We start from the raw sequence: 17,972 nt of genomic DNA, 5'->3' as shown, positions 1-17,972 counted from the left end.
TTGTTAAAAATCATTATTACAAATAAAATTTAATTGTTAAAATTAAATTAAAAAAAATGAACCCTAAGCTTGAACCAAAAGCATATCATTCAACAAAAACTTGAACCCTAAATTAAAAAACAGCCCCAATTCAACAAAAGCTTCCAAATCGATTCGTGTTCTTCATCATAAACATATTCCGATTTCGTCTTCTTCTTCATTGTTGGTCACCGTATTCGTGTTCTGTGTTGGTGTTCGTGTTCCGTGTTGGTGTTCGTCGTCTTCTTCTTCTTCATCGTCTTCGTGTTCGTGGTCGTCTTCTTCATCGTCCTTTGTATTTCATTGTTTCTTCTCTTGTTCTCTGTTTCGTTTCTTCTTCGTCATGTGTTCGTGTTTGTGTTTCGTTTCTTCTTCGTTTGTGGGAATGGGAGAAGGCTCTGATGAGAGAGTTGAAGATGAAAATGTGAGGTTTTGGAATGAGGGAGGTTGTGAAGAAGAGAGGTAAAACGGTGTTGAGAAGGTTATGAGATTGAGATGCGGTAACAAAGTGGTGTGTGATGGTGGTGTTTGATTGAAGGTTGTGTAGTATGATTTGTGCTTGAATCTGCTTAACGTGATTCTCAGAACGGCAAAAAGCTTTTAGCAGTGTCACAACTCTTTCTGCCAAACTATTCACGTTATTCATCTCATTTTTCTTTCTTCCATAACTTAACAATCATATTATAATATTCTATCAATAAATAACAATTTTATGAAAAAGTAAAAAACATTATGAACAATTTTTACAAGTGAAAAATATGCACATCCAGGGAATCGAACACTGTTTCGTTTCATCTTCGTTCTGTTTTTTTTTTTAATTTAATTTTAACAATTAAATTTTATTTGTAATAATGATTTTTAACAATTATAATAATAATTTTTAAAATATAAATTATATTTTTTAATTAGAAATAATATAATAATAAGTTTATTCCACGTAAGCGTCTGCCACGTCAGCTTTTTATTGACACGTCATTAAAAAATGACAACTCATGATTTGAACTCAAATTCTATTTGGGGACTAAAAATGAGGAGAAACAAAATGGGGAGATTACTTTCAATTTTCACGGACCAAAAGTACAATTAAGTCATATTTAAATAGATAAAATATCAATTATTTAATAATTAAAATACTAAAATCACGATTGAAAACATAAAAGATCAAATTTATGATCGAGTAAAAGAATCCAACACGCTTAAAATAAATATTAAAATTACATTTATAATAGAAACTTATAATTATAAGCACTTCTACCAAAAACAAAATAGTTTTTTGAAAGGGCCTTACTCCCCACCACATATAGTAAATAGAAAAGAAAATAAAATTGAATAAGAATCCTTAGCTCCCTGTCACAATTGCATTTTATTTTTCCATTTCGAAATTAAATTCCCTTTTCATTCCACTTTCTCTATCCTTCCGTCCATTCCATATTGCTGTCGTCAGAAACCAGATTCTGCAGATCGCGCTTCATCTCTCATTCATCCTTCCGAGATGACGAGTATGTCCACTGGTGACCTTCTCAACATCGAACCTGTCGAACTCAAGTTCTCCTGTACGTTTTTTGTTTTCATTTCCTTTTAAAAAAAATCAATTTCGTGTTATGTTGTTATTTTTCGTAGATCTCTGTCTTTTTCTAGGGTTTGTTGGTTTTTTTATTTTGATTTTATCATTCTCTGTTTCAGTTGAGTTGAAGAAGCAGATCTCGTGTTCTCTTCAATTGTCAAATAAGACCGATAGCTATGTAGCTTTCAAGGTAATTTTTCTTTCACCTTTTTTTATTTTATTTTTCAGAATTTCATAATATGTTTTGTTCTTGTTGTTTATTGTACGATTTGATTGTGATTTTGATTTTCTAAAACCTACATTCATGATCTGCTTAATTGAGCCTAATTTGTAGTGCAGTATTGAATTTCTCTTAAGAGATTTGCGTGTTTAAATTTGTGATTTGATATATTTAATTTATTAGGTAAAAACAACCAATCCCAAGAAGTATTGTGTTCGTCCAAATACTGGAGTTGTTTTGCCTCGATCTACATGTGATGTTATAGGTGCTGCATGTTACCCTTTTTCCTTTTTTAGTTTAATTTATCGACATTCGATGGCATTGTGATATTTGGTGTTTTACAGTTACCATGCAAGCGCAAAAGGAATATCCACCTGATATGCAATGCAAGGATAAGTTTCTTCTTCAAAGTGTAAGAGTAACTGATGGAGCTAACCCAAAGGAGATTACTCCTGAAATGGTATGGTATTTGTTTTTATAGATTCCTATGGTTATTTTTTTATTATTGTTTTGATTATCTTTTACATCAAGAATTATGCTGTTGGGATTTTCTAGTTCAACAAGGAAGCAGGGCATGTGGTTGAGGAGTGCAAATTGAGAGTGGTGTATGTTGCTCCACCTCAACCTCCATCCCCGGTCCAAGAAGGTTCAGAGGAAGGGTCATCACCTAGAGGTTCTGTTACCGAAAATGGAAATGGCAATGGTTCTGACTCCACAACAGTGGGTTCTTCACTTATTCCTTGTTTATGTTTGTCCTTTTTTTTTCTTTATAAAAAATCTATTGGTATCAACTGGGACACCTTCCTTTTATGATTATTACAGGTGATGAGATCATTTGCCGAACGACATGAGTCTCCAGAAAAATCTGCAGAGGTAAAACAAAGCGACTTTTTCTTCCTTTTGAAGTAAACTTGTTGTTTGTCATCATGCATTTTTATTTGTTTTTAATAAGTTTACAGATGTTTGTTTGCTTGTAAGCTTCGATTTTTTCAGAAAAGAATGTAAAAGAGAATTGAAATTTATTTTTTGAACATGCCACTTGGTCAATTTGTATCTACCTCCTCCTACCTCTCTCTCCTAAGTGCTTAAGCTACCAGCGTATAAGCAATATTGATTTTAACAAGAGTTTTTACCTTAACAATAGATTACTTGCTCTGTCATTATTAAATGATGATTGTTTGATTTCTTTTAAAAAAAGTTATATTTTGAAGGCATTCAACTATTCCCTACTTTTTTGTAGTAGAATTCTTCAAGTCATAACACATAATAATTGGAAGTCTATGGCTCATATAATGCTGATTGTGTAAACATATGACTTCACATAATTATAGCTGGATGTTGGTTCCTATTTTCTGCTTCAGATCCTAAAGAATATGTTAAAGGTTTTCAACCAAATTTTATTGATGATCTAGTGATTTCATGTGTCCCTTTAATATAAAGTTCAAGGGATAAATTCATATTTTCAAGTACCAAGTCCAAGATTTCATGCTGTATGACCTATATTATACTTTGATTAGTAGGACAAATTAAAGCAAATAACTTGTGCTTTTGGGTCGAAGATTTTTTTTTTTGAAGCCAATAATTTCTTGGAATTTTTTCCCATGTGTCAGTGTGTGGCAACTTTATCTTGATCATAATCACTTTGTTGCAGGCAAAAGCTCTTATGTTAAGGCTGACTGAAGAAAAGAATAATGCAATTCAACAAAATAACAAGCTTCGTCAGGAACTGGTAAGGATTTACAAAATATATATTGTAGACATCTCTTATTTTCCAATCTGGCTGATAAGTATTCCTCCTTTTTCCTGACTGGAGAATGGAAATTCTAATTAAACATGAAATATGAACTCCCTTGACCAGGAGTATCACTATTTTTTAAGTTGGCACTTGGTAGTACAGTTCTAAAGTTCTAGGAATGCACCATGAATAATAGGAAGAGAACAATTTTTAAACTGTTGAATGATTGGCCTCTTGTCTGTGACTGATCGTGGTGATTCTGTTGATTTTCTTTAGAAGGACTTGCTTCTTTCCCTTTTCTAAACTTCCATATAATTTAACTCGATGAGAATTGAGCATGGTTCGGTTTCTGGTTATATTTTCACCTGTCTTCCTTGTATTTGCTCAGGGTATTATTATGTTATTTCATTGCATATAGTATCATGTTTTGCCATCATATACCCTCTCTGACTATATATTTTGAAGACTAATGTGAACTAAAAAATAAAAAAACACATAATGTTCACTGTGGGAGAAGAAGTTTTCTTGATTAGAATTAATTCTCTTTTTATTTCTTTCATATATTTTTAGGATGCTGAATCAAATCTTTTCCTTTACATGACACGCTGTATTGTTTAATCGCGTCAATTGTATGGTAATGGGAGACTGAGAATATATATTGTCAGCTCCATCATTTGATCTTGAAAGAACACATGTGCATGAGATGGTGGTTATTTTTGCATAATGTGGTTTCATGTTAAGTCCACTGTTTACATTTTAAATCTACAGTTGTGTACAATATGTGCATTTTTGCTTCTGCTGCAATCTCTTAGGAACACATTTTCCCGTCAATTGCTTTGTCATCAGTTTATGTTGAACTTGAAAGTTGAAACTAGTTGTTCTTTTAGTTGTGCAATGCAGTGGCATTTAGTTTTACGTCTTTGATGCCTAAAAACTTGTTTTGATCTATTTGCATTAAAGCAACTTAGCAGGGCCTTTTAATGCTGCTTTTGAACTGCAGTGAAACACTTACTTCAATGATCTTATTACTTGCAGGATCTGCTGAGACGGGAAAGCAACAAAAGTCGTGGGGGTACCTCGATGGTCTTTGTCATAATAATTGGTTTACTTGGCATAATTATGGGGTATCTCTTGAAGAAGAACTAAGCTTTTTTGAGATTCGATCTTTCATCGTACTTGTTAGTTTCCCTATTGTTCCGACTATGCAATTCAATTCAAGAAATGATGACGAAAAGCAAAATAGATTAATTTAGCAGGTATTTTCTTTGGGAGGGTCGTTAGCAATATGGAAGTAGAAACATTAGTAGAAAGTATGGGTCGGTTGCTTGAAGAGCATATTATTGTGAATTGACTCATGCATTCGGTAACAAGCATTCTTTTTGTAACTTATGGCAAATTTGTTGTTTTCTGTGGTTCATAATATTCATTTCATGGAGCATGTCAACGAATACCACTAGTAACATGCACAGTAAGAATATCGTCCTTTATTTTGTTGCTTTCGATTATGTGAAGAATATTACTTCGCAGGTTTTAGACTACGAATATATGAGCTCAATATTTGACCTGTCATGTAGTCAGATTATATATATACACCACAAAATAATATTGCGTAGGTATATACTTTACAACTAAAAACCACAGCAAAAAGAATTGAGTTAACTGTATTTTTGAAGTCTTAATTTGTAGCCAATGGCAAGTTTATGTACCAAATTGCTAATAACCCTGACAAGGTAGTGAGTTTATGAAGAATTAAACTAGAAAAATTTACCCTATACCTCTATTTTTATACTTATACTCCACAAGTTGTACCCCACAAATTTACGAAAATGTCAAAAATACTTTGTTTTATTCATTTATTATTTTATCAATTTTTATTTTACTATTTCATCGTTACCAGAGTCAAGTCAGTAAAAGATAATTTCGATATACATAATGTTTCCATAAAATTTGTAAAAAGTTTTCTGATTTATACCTTTTTTTTAATACACTATTAAATAATATAAATAATTAATAAACTATAAATAATGAATATATCATAAATAATACATCATAAATAATTAACACCATAATAATTAATATATTATAATTAATCATTAATACACTATAATTAATAAACAATAAATAATGAAGAACTAACAGATCATACGGACTCCGGGTACTCAGACCCAAGTCCATTCACCTATATCGTGTCAGTTCACCCTCACCTTCCTAGTCCTTCGAGATACCCATACCCAGATTCCTCCATACAGGTATAGATATATGAGCCTTCAGGTCACCATCTTCCATTATAAATCTCGCTTTCTAGGAGATGCATGAACCCTTTTCGGGAGCAGCATCCAAACAATGACGATTTAAAGTATTCATCCTAATATACATGAGTATTTTAATATTTTTCTTTATATTTTAGAAGTACATGAATAAAGGGAGAGATACACGGCAAAATTTTCATTTAACATTTTCTTTAAACTAAGGTAGCGCAAATGTCCATGAACAGGGCTGTTAAGAAATTCAAAGGGCACTCCCCTATTGACAAAAAAGGGCATTCATTCTCCTATAACTAAAATAGAAGAACAAGCTACAAAAGCGTAAAAAAAAAACTCAGTACAAAAGAGTAGCTGAATATGCATAATGTGACCACTCCATAGTACAAAGAGAAAAGAAACATTTTTTTTAATAAAAAAATGGCAAAACATGGGGAGAGGGATTAGAGAAGAACTAAGAATCTTCATTTGTTATTGGGTTTCGGATAAGCCTGTTCTTCACTGTCTTGTTTGTTCTTGGGCTTCCTATAAGCCTGTTCTATGTGGCTGGCAATGGAAAGGGCGGTGGAAGCGACCGTGTTAACATTAGGTACATTGTAGTTTTGAGCTATGTACACTCCTAAAGCCGTGCCTGCAAAGAAAGAGAAACTGCTTCTAATAAACGATGCCATCATAAACTATTAGTTTTGGATTTCAAAACATTGGCGTACGTGAGCTGACTTCTATATTTATATATATACTTTTTGCTCCTTGGTTTAACCCCTTGACCAACCAATTTTTCTTTCAAAAGTAATACCCCTTCCCCAAGTAATAATGCAATCAAAATAAAATAATACCAATATCAGTTATTTGTCACTATCATTCAAAGGGTCTTGCTCAACAGGCTACCAAAACAAGGGTCTTGTTCAACAAGTAACTTTATAAAGTAGTGCTATAGAATGTAAATTAACATATTTTTTCTACAAAATTTTATAATTTTCATCTATTTTTTTAGTACATTTCCATCTACTTTTATATTCTTTCTATTGTAATTTTGTTTTCTACATAAAACTATTAATTAGTAGATGAAAATGTACCAAAAAAAGTAGAGTGTAACATTTGTTTTCTACATAAAATTATTAAATGTGGAATGAAAAAAATATTTTTAATATATATTTTTTTATAGAAACTAAACAAAAAAAGTATTTATTCATGATTTTATAATATATATTTAAAGTACATATCTCATCTAGTCTTAAATATGAATAAAATATTGTAAAAAACAATATTTTAAAGAAAATAAATGTATTTAGGATAAAATATTGACTTTTAATATCATTTCTATTTATATTCGAAACAACATATTAAGAAGTAAGAAGAAAGAAGTTAAATCATGAACATATTAACTTTTTATTTGAGTTTTATATTCTAAAGTAACAAGTTCACTTTAGATTTTTTTTTTATAAATTGTGAGCTTATCAATTAATTGTAAAATATATAGTTGTAAAAGCAAGCAAAGTAATCGTTTTTGTTATCTTGAAGCAATCCATTTCACGGGCTTCTCGGTGTTGTGATTCTGTTCAACTACATTGCTTCTCTTCGTTTCTCCACCAGGTTTACTTCCCTCCATTACTTTATCCAAATCGAACTTCGATGTTTTCGGTTTCCACTATTATTTCCCTCTTGTTTTAAATTCGCTCAATTTGTGGTTTCCTTTTCATTTTATTTATTTATTCTGAAGTTCATCAGAAACACGGTAGGAGATGATGATCCTTTTAAAACTTAGGGTTCCCTTTTTACGTTACACAACAGCTTTTTGGGTGATTAATGAATTACTTTTCCTTTGTTAAACAACTCATATTTCATTTTATTTTCGGTTGATTTTTGTTAAATGCTATTTTCAGTAGGAATGGCAAAAAGCTACTTCAAACAAGAGCATGATCTTGGTTAGTATATACTATTTTACTATTATTTCTTCCCAAATTACTTTGGTTGTGCATGTGTAGCAATATATAAATATTCATTTTATCTACAGAAAAGAGAAGAGCTGAGGCTGCTAGGATTAGGGAGAAATACCCAGACAGAATCCCAGTGAGAACTAGTAGTTCTTTTTTCCTTTGCAACTATCTATTATTTATTTATGGTGGTTAAAGATTAATTGTTGTGTCTAAATGTATTCTTATGTTTGCATTTAGTGCATGTTTAGATTGGCACTGAGTTTGACAAAATCACAGTGTTTCACCATGATTTCGACTAATGCTACACTTTGAAACTTCAACAAAATAACAGGGTCACTGTAATTTTGTCAAACTCACCGTGATTTCATACATGTACTTATTTCTTTGGTCTATTGCTTCCTTCATGTCGTGTTGAATCATATATAACTGACGAACACTTGATCATTTTGTAAGGCCTTTGTGGGATGGGTGATCCTTGACGTTCATTCACAGCTTTTCCAGAACAAAAATTTCTTTAACAATGAACAATGCATTTCAGATACCTGCTAATTTATTTTTCAGTGTTTATGTTAGCTGAAAGTAATTTAATGAGGCAATTTTATGTTCCTAGTTTTGTGGTCATCTTATTGTACTTGCTTGCTGTTTGTGTCCTCATTTCCTCTACCTTGTTTGAGTTTCTTTCCAGGTGTCCATGGTTATACTTTCTTTTAATGGAGTCTAATATCTCTATAAACATAGTTATATTGCTTATGAGAATGTTCTATAATTATGTTGCAATCAAAATTGTAATGCATTTTTAAATATTCTTTAAAAAAAATACTTTGACCTCTTTATGCATATAAGTCATCTTTTTATGGAAGTATCATATATTGGAGGTTAAATGATGGATTAAAGAGCCCATTGAATCGTACAATGAATTCAACTTAAGAAAGAATCTTCTGATGATATTGCTTATGAATCTATAAATTTGTTGTCTTTTTCTCAAAGGTTCAGTCCTGTAATGGAAGTATCTTATGCCCTCAAATTGTTATATTTGCTGCTCTGTACGTACTAGTTATTATGAGTTACAAATTATAATTATGCAATGCCATGGAGTCTACATCGTCTTGTCTTACTTTATTTCAATGTTAATACCATGGTTTCATCATCTAGGTGTCCACTTGATCATATAGTATATCCCTAAACATAGATAGGTTTCTTTTAATTTTTTCGGGTACTACATATTATATCAGTTATGTTACGGCGTTTAAAACTCTGCCTTTTTTGCCAGCCGCAACAATGACACTCAGAAGTGTATGTCATTGTTACATCTCTATTTTTTGTGCTAAATTTTCTCTGGATATGCTTGAAGGTAATTGTGGAGAAGGCTGAAAGGAGTGACATCCCAAGCATTGACAAGAAAAAGTAAGATGTTGTCTGTCTATTCTTCGTTCCTAATGTGGAAAATGACATTTTAATTATTTATATTCTATGTGTGCCATTCAAAATCAAGCTTACATGCCTGTTGGGCCAAGTGACTAGGAGCTTTGTTTCCTAAAGCAATGTCTCAGGTTTGAGTCATCTGAATAGAAAAAAATGAAGATTGGGAAATCTTTATACCCTTAGATGGTTGTAGCCAGCTTGTTCTGATTGCTCACAGTTCCTCAACGAATAAATTTTTATTACCATTGCATTAATAGATGTGTATGTTGTGTTTATAAATTTTCACATAAGCGTCACACTGTTTCTTACCACATTGGTTGTATTGGACTCAATATAGAATGTGTTTTTCAGACATTAGATATTCAAACATTTGGTTGGATTGATATGTTAGGTTAACTATTAAAAAATGTATCTTATAATTTCAATGTGATACACAGTCAGAATTCACGGGCCAGATTGATCAAAACCATTTGTGTGTAGATTATGAATGGTGTATCGAGTTAATCAAAATGACATGCTAAGTTGGCATGATAGACAATTAGCATTTAGCAATACTGCTGTAGTTAAGAGATTGGCTGATATTCATTTTGTGAGAGGACCTGAAATTTTTCTTGTACAAAGTGTAAGCAGCATTTAAATTGGTTTTCTATTTTTGGAAGCATGGTGATAATGGCTGTGTACTTGCTTTGGTTAGTTACTAACTACTATATTTTAAGGTTGAATTGATATTATATTTTAACATGCCGTATGCCATGTTTAACCTGTAAGAGTTGAGTATGGTTGGAAGCCGTATTTACTGCTTTTATTTTATGCCATCAAACTGAAAGAATATCTTAAAATTTGCAGGTACCTTGTCCCTGCTGACCTAACTGTTGGACAGTTTGTCTATGTTATCCGCAAAAGGATTAAATTAAGTGCAGAAAAGGCTATCTTTATATTTGTGGACAATGTCCTTCCTCCTACAGGTGAACTTGAGCAAATTATATACTCCATTTTTTCAATACATGGCATGATTCTCTAGACTTCTAATGTCCAATAGCCGCTTGACCGAATTACTCGCTTTCTTAGGAGCAATCATGTCTGCCATTTATGACGACAAGAAGGATGAAGATGGGTTTATGTATGTTACATACAGCGGCGAGAACACCTTCGGGAATCTGACTTCCCATACTCAGTAGGCATCACAAATGTATACTGTATGATCTGCTCTCATTGGTTTGTCTGTTAAATTCTCTGTAGAACTCATAACAAGAACATAACTCTTAATGTTATGTACAGTTGTAAATAAATTCCAAGATCCCGATTGATGTTAAAATTTCCCTCGTTCACTCTTTCAACTCTTTTATCCGTCATTCTTCATGCATATCTTTCTTGATGTTCATTTTGACTACACATTGATGCTATGAATAACAATTTAAAATTTTGATTCATACATATTTTTTTTGCGAAAAAACCTCCTATTGTTAGTTGTTACTTGAATTGATATTTTTTAAAGCTAAAAAGTGTGTTATGAGAACACTAGTTAAGGGATTTGGTTTCTCTGAAATAAGTGAGCCACTTTTGAAAGTGATAAGTGTCGTTGTCAACTGTTGAAATTGTGATCATGTGCATATAGTCATATACACGTGTAACAAATTATGAAGTTATTTGAAAATCGACATATTACTTTCCTGGCTGAGAAATAAAAAATGAAGAATATTAATTACTAATAAAAACATAACTTGTTATATGATCTTAAACACTAATCACTTTTAACAGTTTTTATTTTTATTTTTAATTTCTTAACTTTTCAATCATATTTATTATATACTTGATGGCAAGACCTTTGATATTACATTTTCACATAGTACAAATGCATAAGCTAGCATTGTTGTAGCGACAGTGGGATATGAAGGGCGCGTCGTGTTACATGGAACCTTGTTGAATATGATGATATATGTCACTTGGGGAAGAAATGGGTATTGTGGCAATCCCATGTGGAATGCTCCTTTGTTGTTGGTAAGAGAGACGAAACTGACTGTTTAGCCATGCTCTGTTGTCCTCAAAATCTCAACTCCTCACCTTCCACTCCACATCTGGTCCCATCTGTTGCAATTTCTATATGACAATGGTGCATTACTAATGGGTTAAATGTTCTCCACCTCTACTTAGGACACTTTGATTTAAAGTTGTATTCAAAGTTGTATTCCGTATCCGACACATGTCACTGCCTGAAACTGTCTTATTACCGTTGTCTACATATTAGTGTTGTGTTTAGTGTTTGTGCATTATATCTCTACCTATCTTTCGGTCAATTTTAATGCAATTTTAAGGACATATGAATTCTTCCAACTTCCATGTTAAATAACCTATCTTTTGGTCAATTTTAATGCAATTTTAAGGACATATGAATTCTTCCAACTTCCATGTTAAATAACCTATCTTTTGGTCAATTTTAATGCAATTTTAAGGACATATGAATTCTTCCAACTTCCATGTTAAATAACCTATGTTGCTAATTTTCTCAAAATCTTATTTCACTAACTGTTAGTTCAGTTATAGTACCCCTTATTGGTAGGGATGGCCAATGAGGTGTCTCTAGTGATAAAATAAAAATAGATAATTTGAAAATTGGGGTTAAGGGGACAAATGTGGACCCTTGATATCTTCAGTTTCGTTTCTCAGGTTCATCTCCCAAACACCTGCATGTTCTCTACAAAACCTACATTTAATGCACCTTCTATTTTACCATTGCATTACATATAACTGAAACTATAACATGACCCTAGACTCTCATACAAATCTTGACCTCTGCATTACTCTTTCTCTGCTTTTTATCTCAACATGACTTCTCTTCCTCTTCTTCTGCTCCTCATCTTCTGCGTTTCTTTGCATGCATGCACTCCTCGTCCTCTTAATAAAAAAGACACTGCAAATTACTACTATACTGATAAGGTTATATATGTGTGTGCGTATGAAGTATTCAGTTTTTTTTTTGTTGATACTATTCATTTGAAATTATTATTTTAGACTAAAATATGTGATTATATGCAGGAATTAAACAATGTTAAATTATTGGAGACGTTCAATACATTAAGTGTGAAGGAATATAACAAGCTTAAGGAGAATCTAACACAGCAACAGAAAGTCGCAAATAATGAAATAAACACTTGTGTGAATTGTAACAGTGCATCAACTTTGAAGGAAGTGATCGTAGGTGCTTAATTTTCTAACACTCATACTCCATTATTTACGAATTAAAAACATAATACATGCATTCAGCTGACAGGCACAAACCAAAATAAGATATCAAAGTGTAATTTATTTTTTTTTGAACTCAATCAAAGTGTAATTTATACCGACTTATAAAAAAAGAGTAATGTTATACATTTTCAACCATTATCTTTTTTTTTTCTTATCACATCTCCGACTTATCGTATTTGTTACATAACTATCTTTATTTTTTTATCAAATATTATCCTAAAAAAAAGTACAATTTTTCACAGCCCATTAGTTATTGAGATCAATGTATACCCATAATTATTTGTCCCTTTACTCCAAAAAAGAAAATAATAATAATTTTGAGATCAATTTTTCACAGCCCGTTTGGAGTATTTGTCCTTTGCGTTTGGTTTTCTTTGCCAATAAAATTTGACGTTTGTTAATATGTGAGGGTCATAATGTATTAATTTGTTTGTCATTTTATTGAGTTTTTTATAATACTGTAACTTTTTTATATGATCTTTTTGTAGCAATGTGTAAATTGTTTAGAAATTTTACGCTGGCCGAATGAATCCAATAATTTCTATTTGTTAGAATAATAATTGATGATGGTCGATATGCAATTGTAGGGTCATCTTCCCAAACGGATTCATCATCCCTTCATGCAGCAAAGGTATAATAAAGGACAATAAAGTCTTTTTTTACACAAAATAAAGTTTATTATTGCTCTTATTCTAGAAGAATTTATAATAAAAGACAATAATATTTAATAATTTAAATATAAATATTATTAAGAAAAACTCAAATCTTACATTGAAAATAAATAAAACTCTAAAAGAGTTTATAAATACGATATGATTACTTCTTGAATTACTCATTATTTATATACATGCATCAAACACAATAATACTAGAGTATAATGAAAAAAAACCCATATCTTACATTGGAAATAGATAAACTTCTAAAAAAGTTGATAAAAAGTAACACATTTTACATTACAAGCCGTTTTGTGAGAATAAATCAAATCTAATATAAAAACCTAAATATATTTCTTAGTGTAAGAATCCTCTGATCCTAAAAAAATTACATTGAATCTTAGTTATGTTGATGATGTAGAACAATTTGCATGGCTTGGTGAAGGTGGTAGAAGATTTAAAATATGATGGATGAGTTCAACCAAAAAAGCATAAATTCAAAAGATTAGTTTGTTAAGTGAACGAGTTTTATAACTAAAATACAATATTAAAATTTTTTATCTGTTCCATGTGAGACTTTTAACATTATCATCCTTTAAAAAATTAAGAGTAAATGTCCACAAAAGATTGTAAAATTTTATTTTATCGAAGGTAGCCCAATAACAAGCATTATTCATCTATCGATGTTTGGTTGAGTACATTAACCAACATATAAATAGCTCTTTATGTGAGGCAATTTATGGAAATCACCAAATTGTTAGACTTTGTCTACTAAAACTATTGAAATATGAGGTTCAAAGACTAAGAAGCATGAAAAGAGAGAAACTAGCTAAAATAATTAAAATATTATTTTCTTCGTTAACTGATGGATGCATTCCAAAAGAGAACATTTTTTTAATAGAACCCAATCGAGAACATTATGCTTAAATAACCTATTATGTCTACGACCAAATGAAGGCTAACCATCATGTGTGAGCCTCTTAAGGGTCTAAAGAAAATCTTACAAATATAATAATTTAAAATAACAAAATTCTAAATACAATTTCTTAACCAATACTTCATCATAAATTGGATCCATTATAGGCCCTCTAACATAGAAGGTGTATGTTTGGTTTACTATTGAACCAAACATATTAATTTGCAAATTTAAGTTTGAACAAAACAATTTGCAAAGTGTGTTTGCAAAAGAAACAGTATTTATCCTTTCATTTCAAATTGAGTTTGCATACCCAATTGTAAATCAAGTAATACAATGCATAATTTTTATTGCTTGAGAAATGTGATTTGAAGGCTAGAAAATTATGATACATGTGGTTGTGTAGGATGAGAGGGGACATACACGGTCAATGCTGGGACCAGCTCGACACCATGTCGAAGAAACAATGGTTACAAACTCCAATGACAATGGAGAGGACATAGTCGAAATGGATTATGCACAACCCCATCGGAAACCACCTATTCACAATGAAAAACCATGACTAAGATTCTACCCAAAATGTTTTATTCTTTTCGAGGTAATCTTTTTGTTGTTGGTAGTAAAAATGCTTATTTTATTATTCAATACATTAATGTTTAATTAGTCTTTTTGGTTGATGTAAGACAACGTTGAATTTTTTATTTTTGTCAAAGTTTGTAACTATGATGAAATAATGAACCATCAAATCAAATATCTAAAAGCACGTGCAATGCCTTGGTGAAATTTTAGAATACTCTGATTTTACGTATCCGTGAAAAATGACTAGCTAGTAAAGTGAATAATAAATTTATTTTGTTTTTTATTTATTTAAAGTGAACAATACACTAATCAAGTTGTTAAAAGTGGAATGCTTTTCTAATTTCTTAACGCGTGTATGGTTTCGAGTTCTAGAGTTCAATCGTGCGAATAATTCTCTTTTTCACTGCAAATTGTAGAAGCTTCAAAATTAAAATTCTACGACAATGAAATTTTCACCGTGAGTCCTTTGCTCAAATTTACTTATTTTTCTGCAAGAGTTCGATTACATGGCTACTTAAAAATTAATCATGCTCTTAATTTGAGCGATGGCGATAAATTTTTTTCAATTAAAATATAATTTTATAATTAAATTTCATGTAAAAAAAAGACCAACATAAGTGGAAAGAAGCATATTTTTAAAATTCAAGTCCCACGTCGGAAATTTTTTTTTTTTAAATCTCACATTGAAAAACTATCATATTGTGTGTAGTTTCAACTCTATACATACTAAAGTCCCACATTGTTTAGAAAACATATGTGAGTTTGCTTCCATCACTATATAATAAGTTTCAAACTATTGTGAAAAACACACCAAAGTTGGATACATTTCTCAACTTTCTCTTTTCTTTCTTTTATATTCTGCTTGTTTAATTTTCGAGCCACTTCTCCCATTTCTTTCTGTCCCTTCGGTTTTTAGAGCGGTTGTTATGCCGTAGTCCTTTCGGTTTTTTGCAGTAGTCCCTTCGGTTTTTTGAGCCCCTTCGGTTTTTAGAGCGGTTGTTATGTCGGTTTTTAGAGCGGTTGTTATGCCGTAGTCCCTTCGGTTTTTTGAGCGGTTGTTATGTCGTAGTCCCTTCGGTTTTTAGAGCGGTTGTTATGCCGTAGTCCCTTCGGTTTTTAGAGCGGTTGTTATGCCGTAGTGCCTTCGGTTTTTTGAGTGGTTGTTTTGTCGTAGTCCCTTCGGTTTTTAGAGCGGTTGTTATGTCGTAGTCCCTTCGGTTTTTAGAGCGGTTGTTATGCCGTAGTCCATTCGGTTTGAGTATCGCAAAACGTCTTAAAGAGAGCGACCTAGTCCGCAACTCAAAAACTCAAAAATTGTGATTTTTAAATAGTTTTCTAAAACTCAAAAATAAAATAACAAATTTAAGACGTTTCTTGAAGGATACAGTGATGCTGATTGTAACATTTTATCAGATGACTTCCAAAGCAACCAGTTGCTATATTTTAGTATAGCTAGTGGTCTTGTATCTTGGAAATTAAGAACAGACGATATTGGCTCAATCCACTATGGAGTCTGAAATGATAGCACTAGCTACTTCTAGTGAAGAAACGAGCTGATTGAGATGTTTGCTAGTTGAGATCCCTTTATGGAAAAAACCTATAACAGATGTGTTGATCCACAACGATAATATCGTGACTATTACGAAGATTGAGAATCGTTATTACAACGATAAGAGACGACAAATTCACCATAAGCACAATGTTGTTAGAAAGTTATTTTCTAAATGAGTTGTTATAGTGGATCATATATGCACTGATGAGAATATAGCAAATCTTTTGATGAAAGGATTAACTACAGAGAAAGTCATAAATACATCTAAAAGGATGAGACTAATGCCTATAGAGTCACTCATGATGGTAACCCGACCTAAAAGACTGGAGATCCCAATAATTAGGTTCAATGGATAATAACAAGTCATGAAGTGATATGAGATGAACATGCTATTATAAATTAGAGAAACATGATTCTTGAAGCAATGATAGGATGACGTAATAGAAACTCTTAATGAGATCTATACTCTAGGTGGAGGGAATACCTAGCTACAGGAGTACTCTTGATAGACGCACCTATGTGAATGTAGAAATGGGGCCGCTTCCTATGAAATTTCGAGCCATAATTCCTAGAGCATTCACTATACTAAGATACACGTGCATGACCATTAATGCACGTGCTTTTAACGGCGCATTGAAACTCCGATACAGTGGATCTGAGTTGTACTTCGTGATTGATAGTCTGCCTTGCACAATTTGGGTAGTGCCGCAAAACGTCTTAAATAGAGTGGCCTAGTCTGTGACTCAACCCAGTAATATCTTCGATGACATAAATTGTGATTTTTAAATAGTTTTCTAAAACTCAAAAATAACAAATTTCATGTAAAAAGAGACAACATAAGTTCTTCAGGGATTAAATAATTGTATGTCGTGTTAGACGACGAAAAATTGGAATACTTTTCGCTTTCTTATTAAACTTAATCTTCAACTTGCGAATCTTCTCTTTAAGTTGATGCTGACTAGGTTTGAAACTAAGTTTGTCTTTAAAGTAGTTGTAAATATTGTCTTTTGCATCTGAATTTAGATCGTTACTTGTGAGACTTTGGAAAATGATAACTTCGTCATTCTCACTAAACAGTCTTTGAAATAGCTTTGTTGTATTTGCTGCCGAAGATGAAGAACCTTGCTCCAACGATTTTTTTTCTTTTTCCATTATGATGGTCTGTAATCTATTGATAGAATATAAGAATTGTGACTGAGTAGTAAGTACTATATTTTGTTTCTTGTGACTTCTTGTATTCTTTTTCTTTTTTTAATGGAAACTTCTATTTAAAAAGTTAAATAAATAAATGTTATATTATTGTGGATACCGAAAAATTGTGATTATATTATTACATAAATAATATTTATTTGTTTAACTTTTTAGACATGGGTTTCCATTAAAAAAAAAAAAGAATACAAGCAGTCACAAGAAACAAAATGTTCAGTTATTTCTATTATATATATTACTTACTACTCGATCACAGTTCTTATATTCTACCCATAGATTACAGACCACACTATCTATCATAATGGAAAAAGAAAGAAAATCTTTGGACCAAGGTTCTTCATTTTCGACATCAAACAAAACTATTTCAAAGATTGTTTAATGAGAATGACGAAGTTATTATTCTCATTCTCCAAGGCATCGCAAGTAACAATCTAAATTCAGATGCAAATGACGATGTTTACAACTACTTTAAGGATAAACTTAGTTTCAAACCTAGTCAGGGTCAACTTAAAGAGAAGATTCGTAAGTTGAAGATTAAGTTTAATTAGAAAGTGAAAATAAGTATTCTAATTTTTTGTCGTCAACACGTCATACGATTATTTAATCTTTTTAAGAAGTATTCCACTTTTTACTATTAGATCAAAGTGTGGATGAATTAAGATA

At 31.6% G+C, this 17,972-nt stretch overlaps 3 protein-coding genes across 6 annotated transcripts; all 3 read left to right on the top strand.

Annotated features, from left to right (window-relative positions):
* The first annotated feature begins 1,314 nt into the window (after positions 1-1,314).
* LOC101499948 (vesicle-associated protein 1-2-like) lies at positions 1,315-4,981 on the top strand. Its single transcript, XM_004511621.4, has 8 exons — positions 1,315-1,571; positions 1,702-1,772; positions 1,986-2,067; positions 2,147-2,262; positions 2,358-2,522; positions 2,625-2,675; positions 3,454-3,531; positions 4,573-4,981. The coding sequence occupies exons 1-8, from the start codon at positions 1,511-1,513 to the stop codon at positions 4,681-4,683; spliced, it is 735 nt and encodes a 244-aa protein (XP_004511678.1). The 5' UTR covers positions 1,315-1,510; the 3' UTR covers positions 4,684-4,981.
* Positions 4,982-7,230: 2,249 nt separating this feature from the next.
* LOC101499008 (autophagy-related protein 8f-like) lies at positions 7,231-10,494 on the top strand. 3 transcript variants are annotated; one of them, XM_004511619.4, is made up of 6 exons: positions 7,231-7,391; positions 7,685-7,723; positions 7,813-7,868; positions 9,087-9,139; positions 10,004-10,122; positions 10,226-10,494. In XM_004511619.4, exons 2-6 carry the CDS (start codon positions 7,687-7,689, stop codon positions 10,333-10,335), a joined length of 375 nt encoding a protein of 124 aa, XP_004511676.1. In that variant the 5' UTR covers positions 7,231-7,391; positions 7,685-7,686; the 3' UTR covers positions 10,336-10,494. The 3 variants fall into 3 exon arrangements, with proteins under 3 accessions (XP_004511676.1, XP_004511675.1, XP_004511677.1); XM_004511618.4 differs by having other exon boundaries at positions 7,232-7,391; positions 7,682-7,723; XM_004511620.4 differs by lacking the exon at positions 7,231-7,391 and adding an exon at positions 7,444-7,533 and having other exon boundaries at positions 7,682-7,723.
* A 149-nt stretch (positions 10,495-10,643) lies between these two features.
* LOC140919132 (uncharacterized) lies at positions 10,644-14,732 on the top strand. Of its 2 annotated transcripts, none has more exons than XM_073364693.1 (4): positions 10,644-12,091; positions 12,191-12,349; positions 12,988-13,031; positions 14,376-14,732. In XM_073364693.1, exons 1-4 carry the CDS (start codon positions 11,981-11,983, stop codon positions 14,470-14,472), a joined length of 411 nt encoding a protein of 136 aa, XP_073220794.1. In that variant the 5' UTR covers positions 10,644-11,980; the 3' UTR covers positions 14,473-14,732. The 2 variants fall into 2 exon arrangements, with proteins under 2 accessions (XP_073220794.1, XP_073220793.1); XM_073364692.1 differs by having other exon boundaries at positions 12,191-12,353.
* The last annotated feature ends 3,240 nt before the right edge of the window (positions 14,733-17,972 follow it).

This window comes from Cicer arietinum, chromosome 8 (assembly GCF_000331145.2).
Source record: "Cicer arietinum cultivar CDC Frontier isolate Library 1 chromosome 8, Cicar.CDCFrontier_v2.0, whole genome shotgun sequence".
Classification (NCBI taxonomy): domain Eukaryota; kingdom Viridiplantae; phylum Streptophyta; class Magnoliopsida; order Fabales; family Fabaceae; genus Cicer; species Cicer arietinum.
The sequence above is the reverse complement of the archived record's forward strand: the minus strand, read 5'-3'. Positions and strand labels throughout refer to the sequence as shown.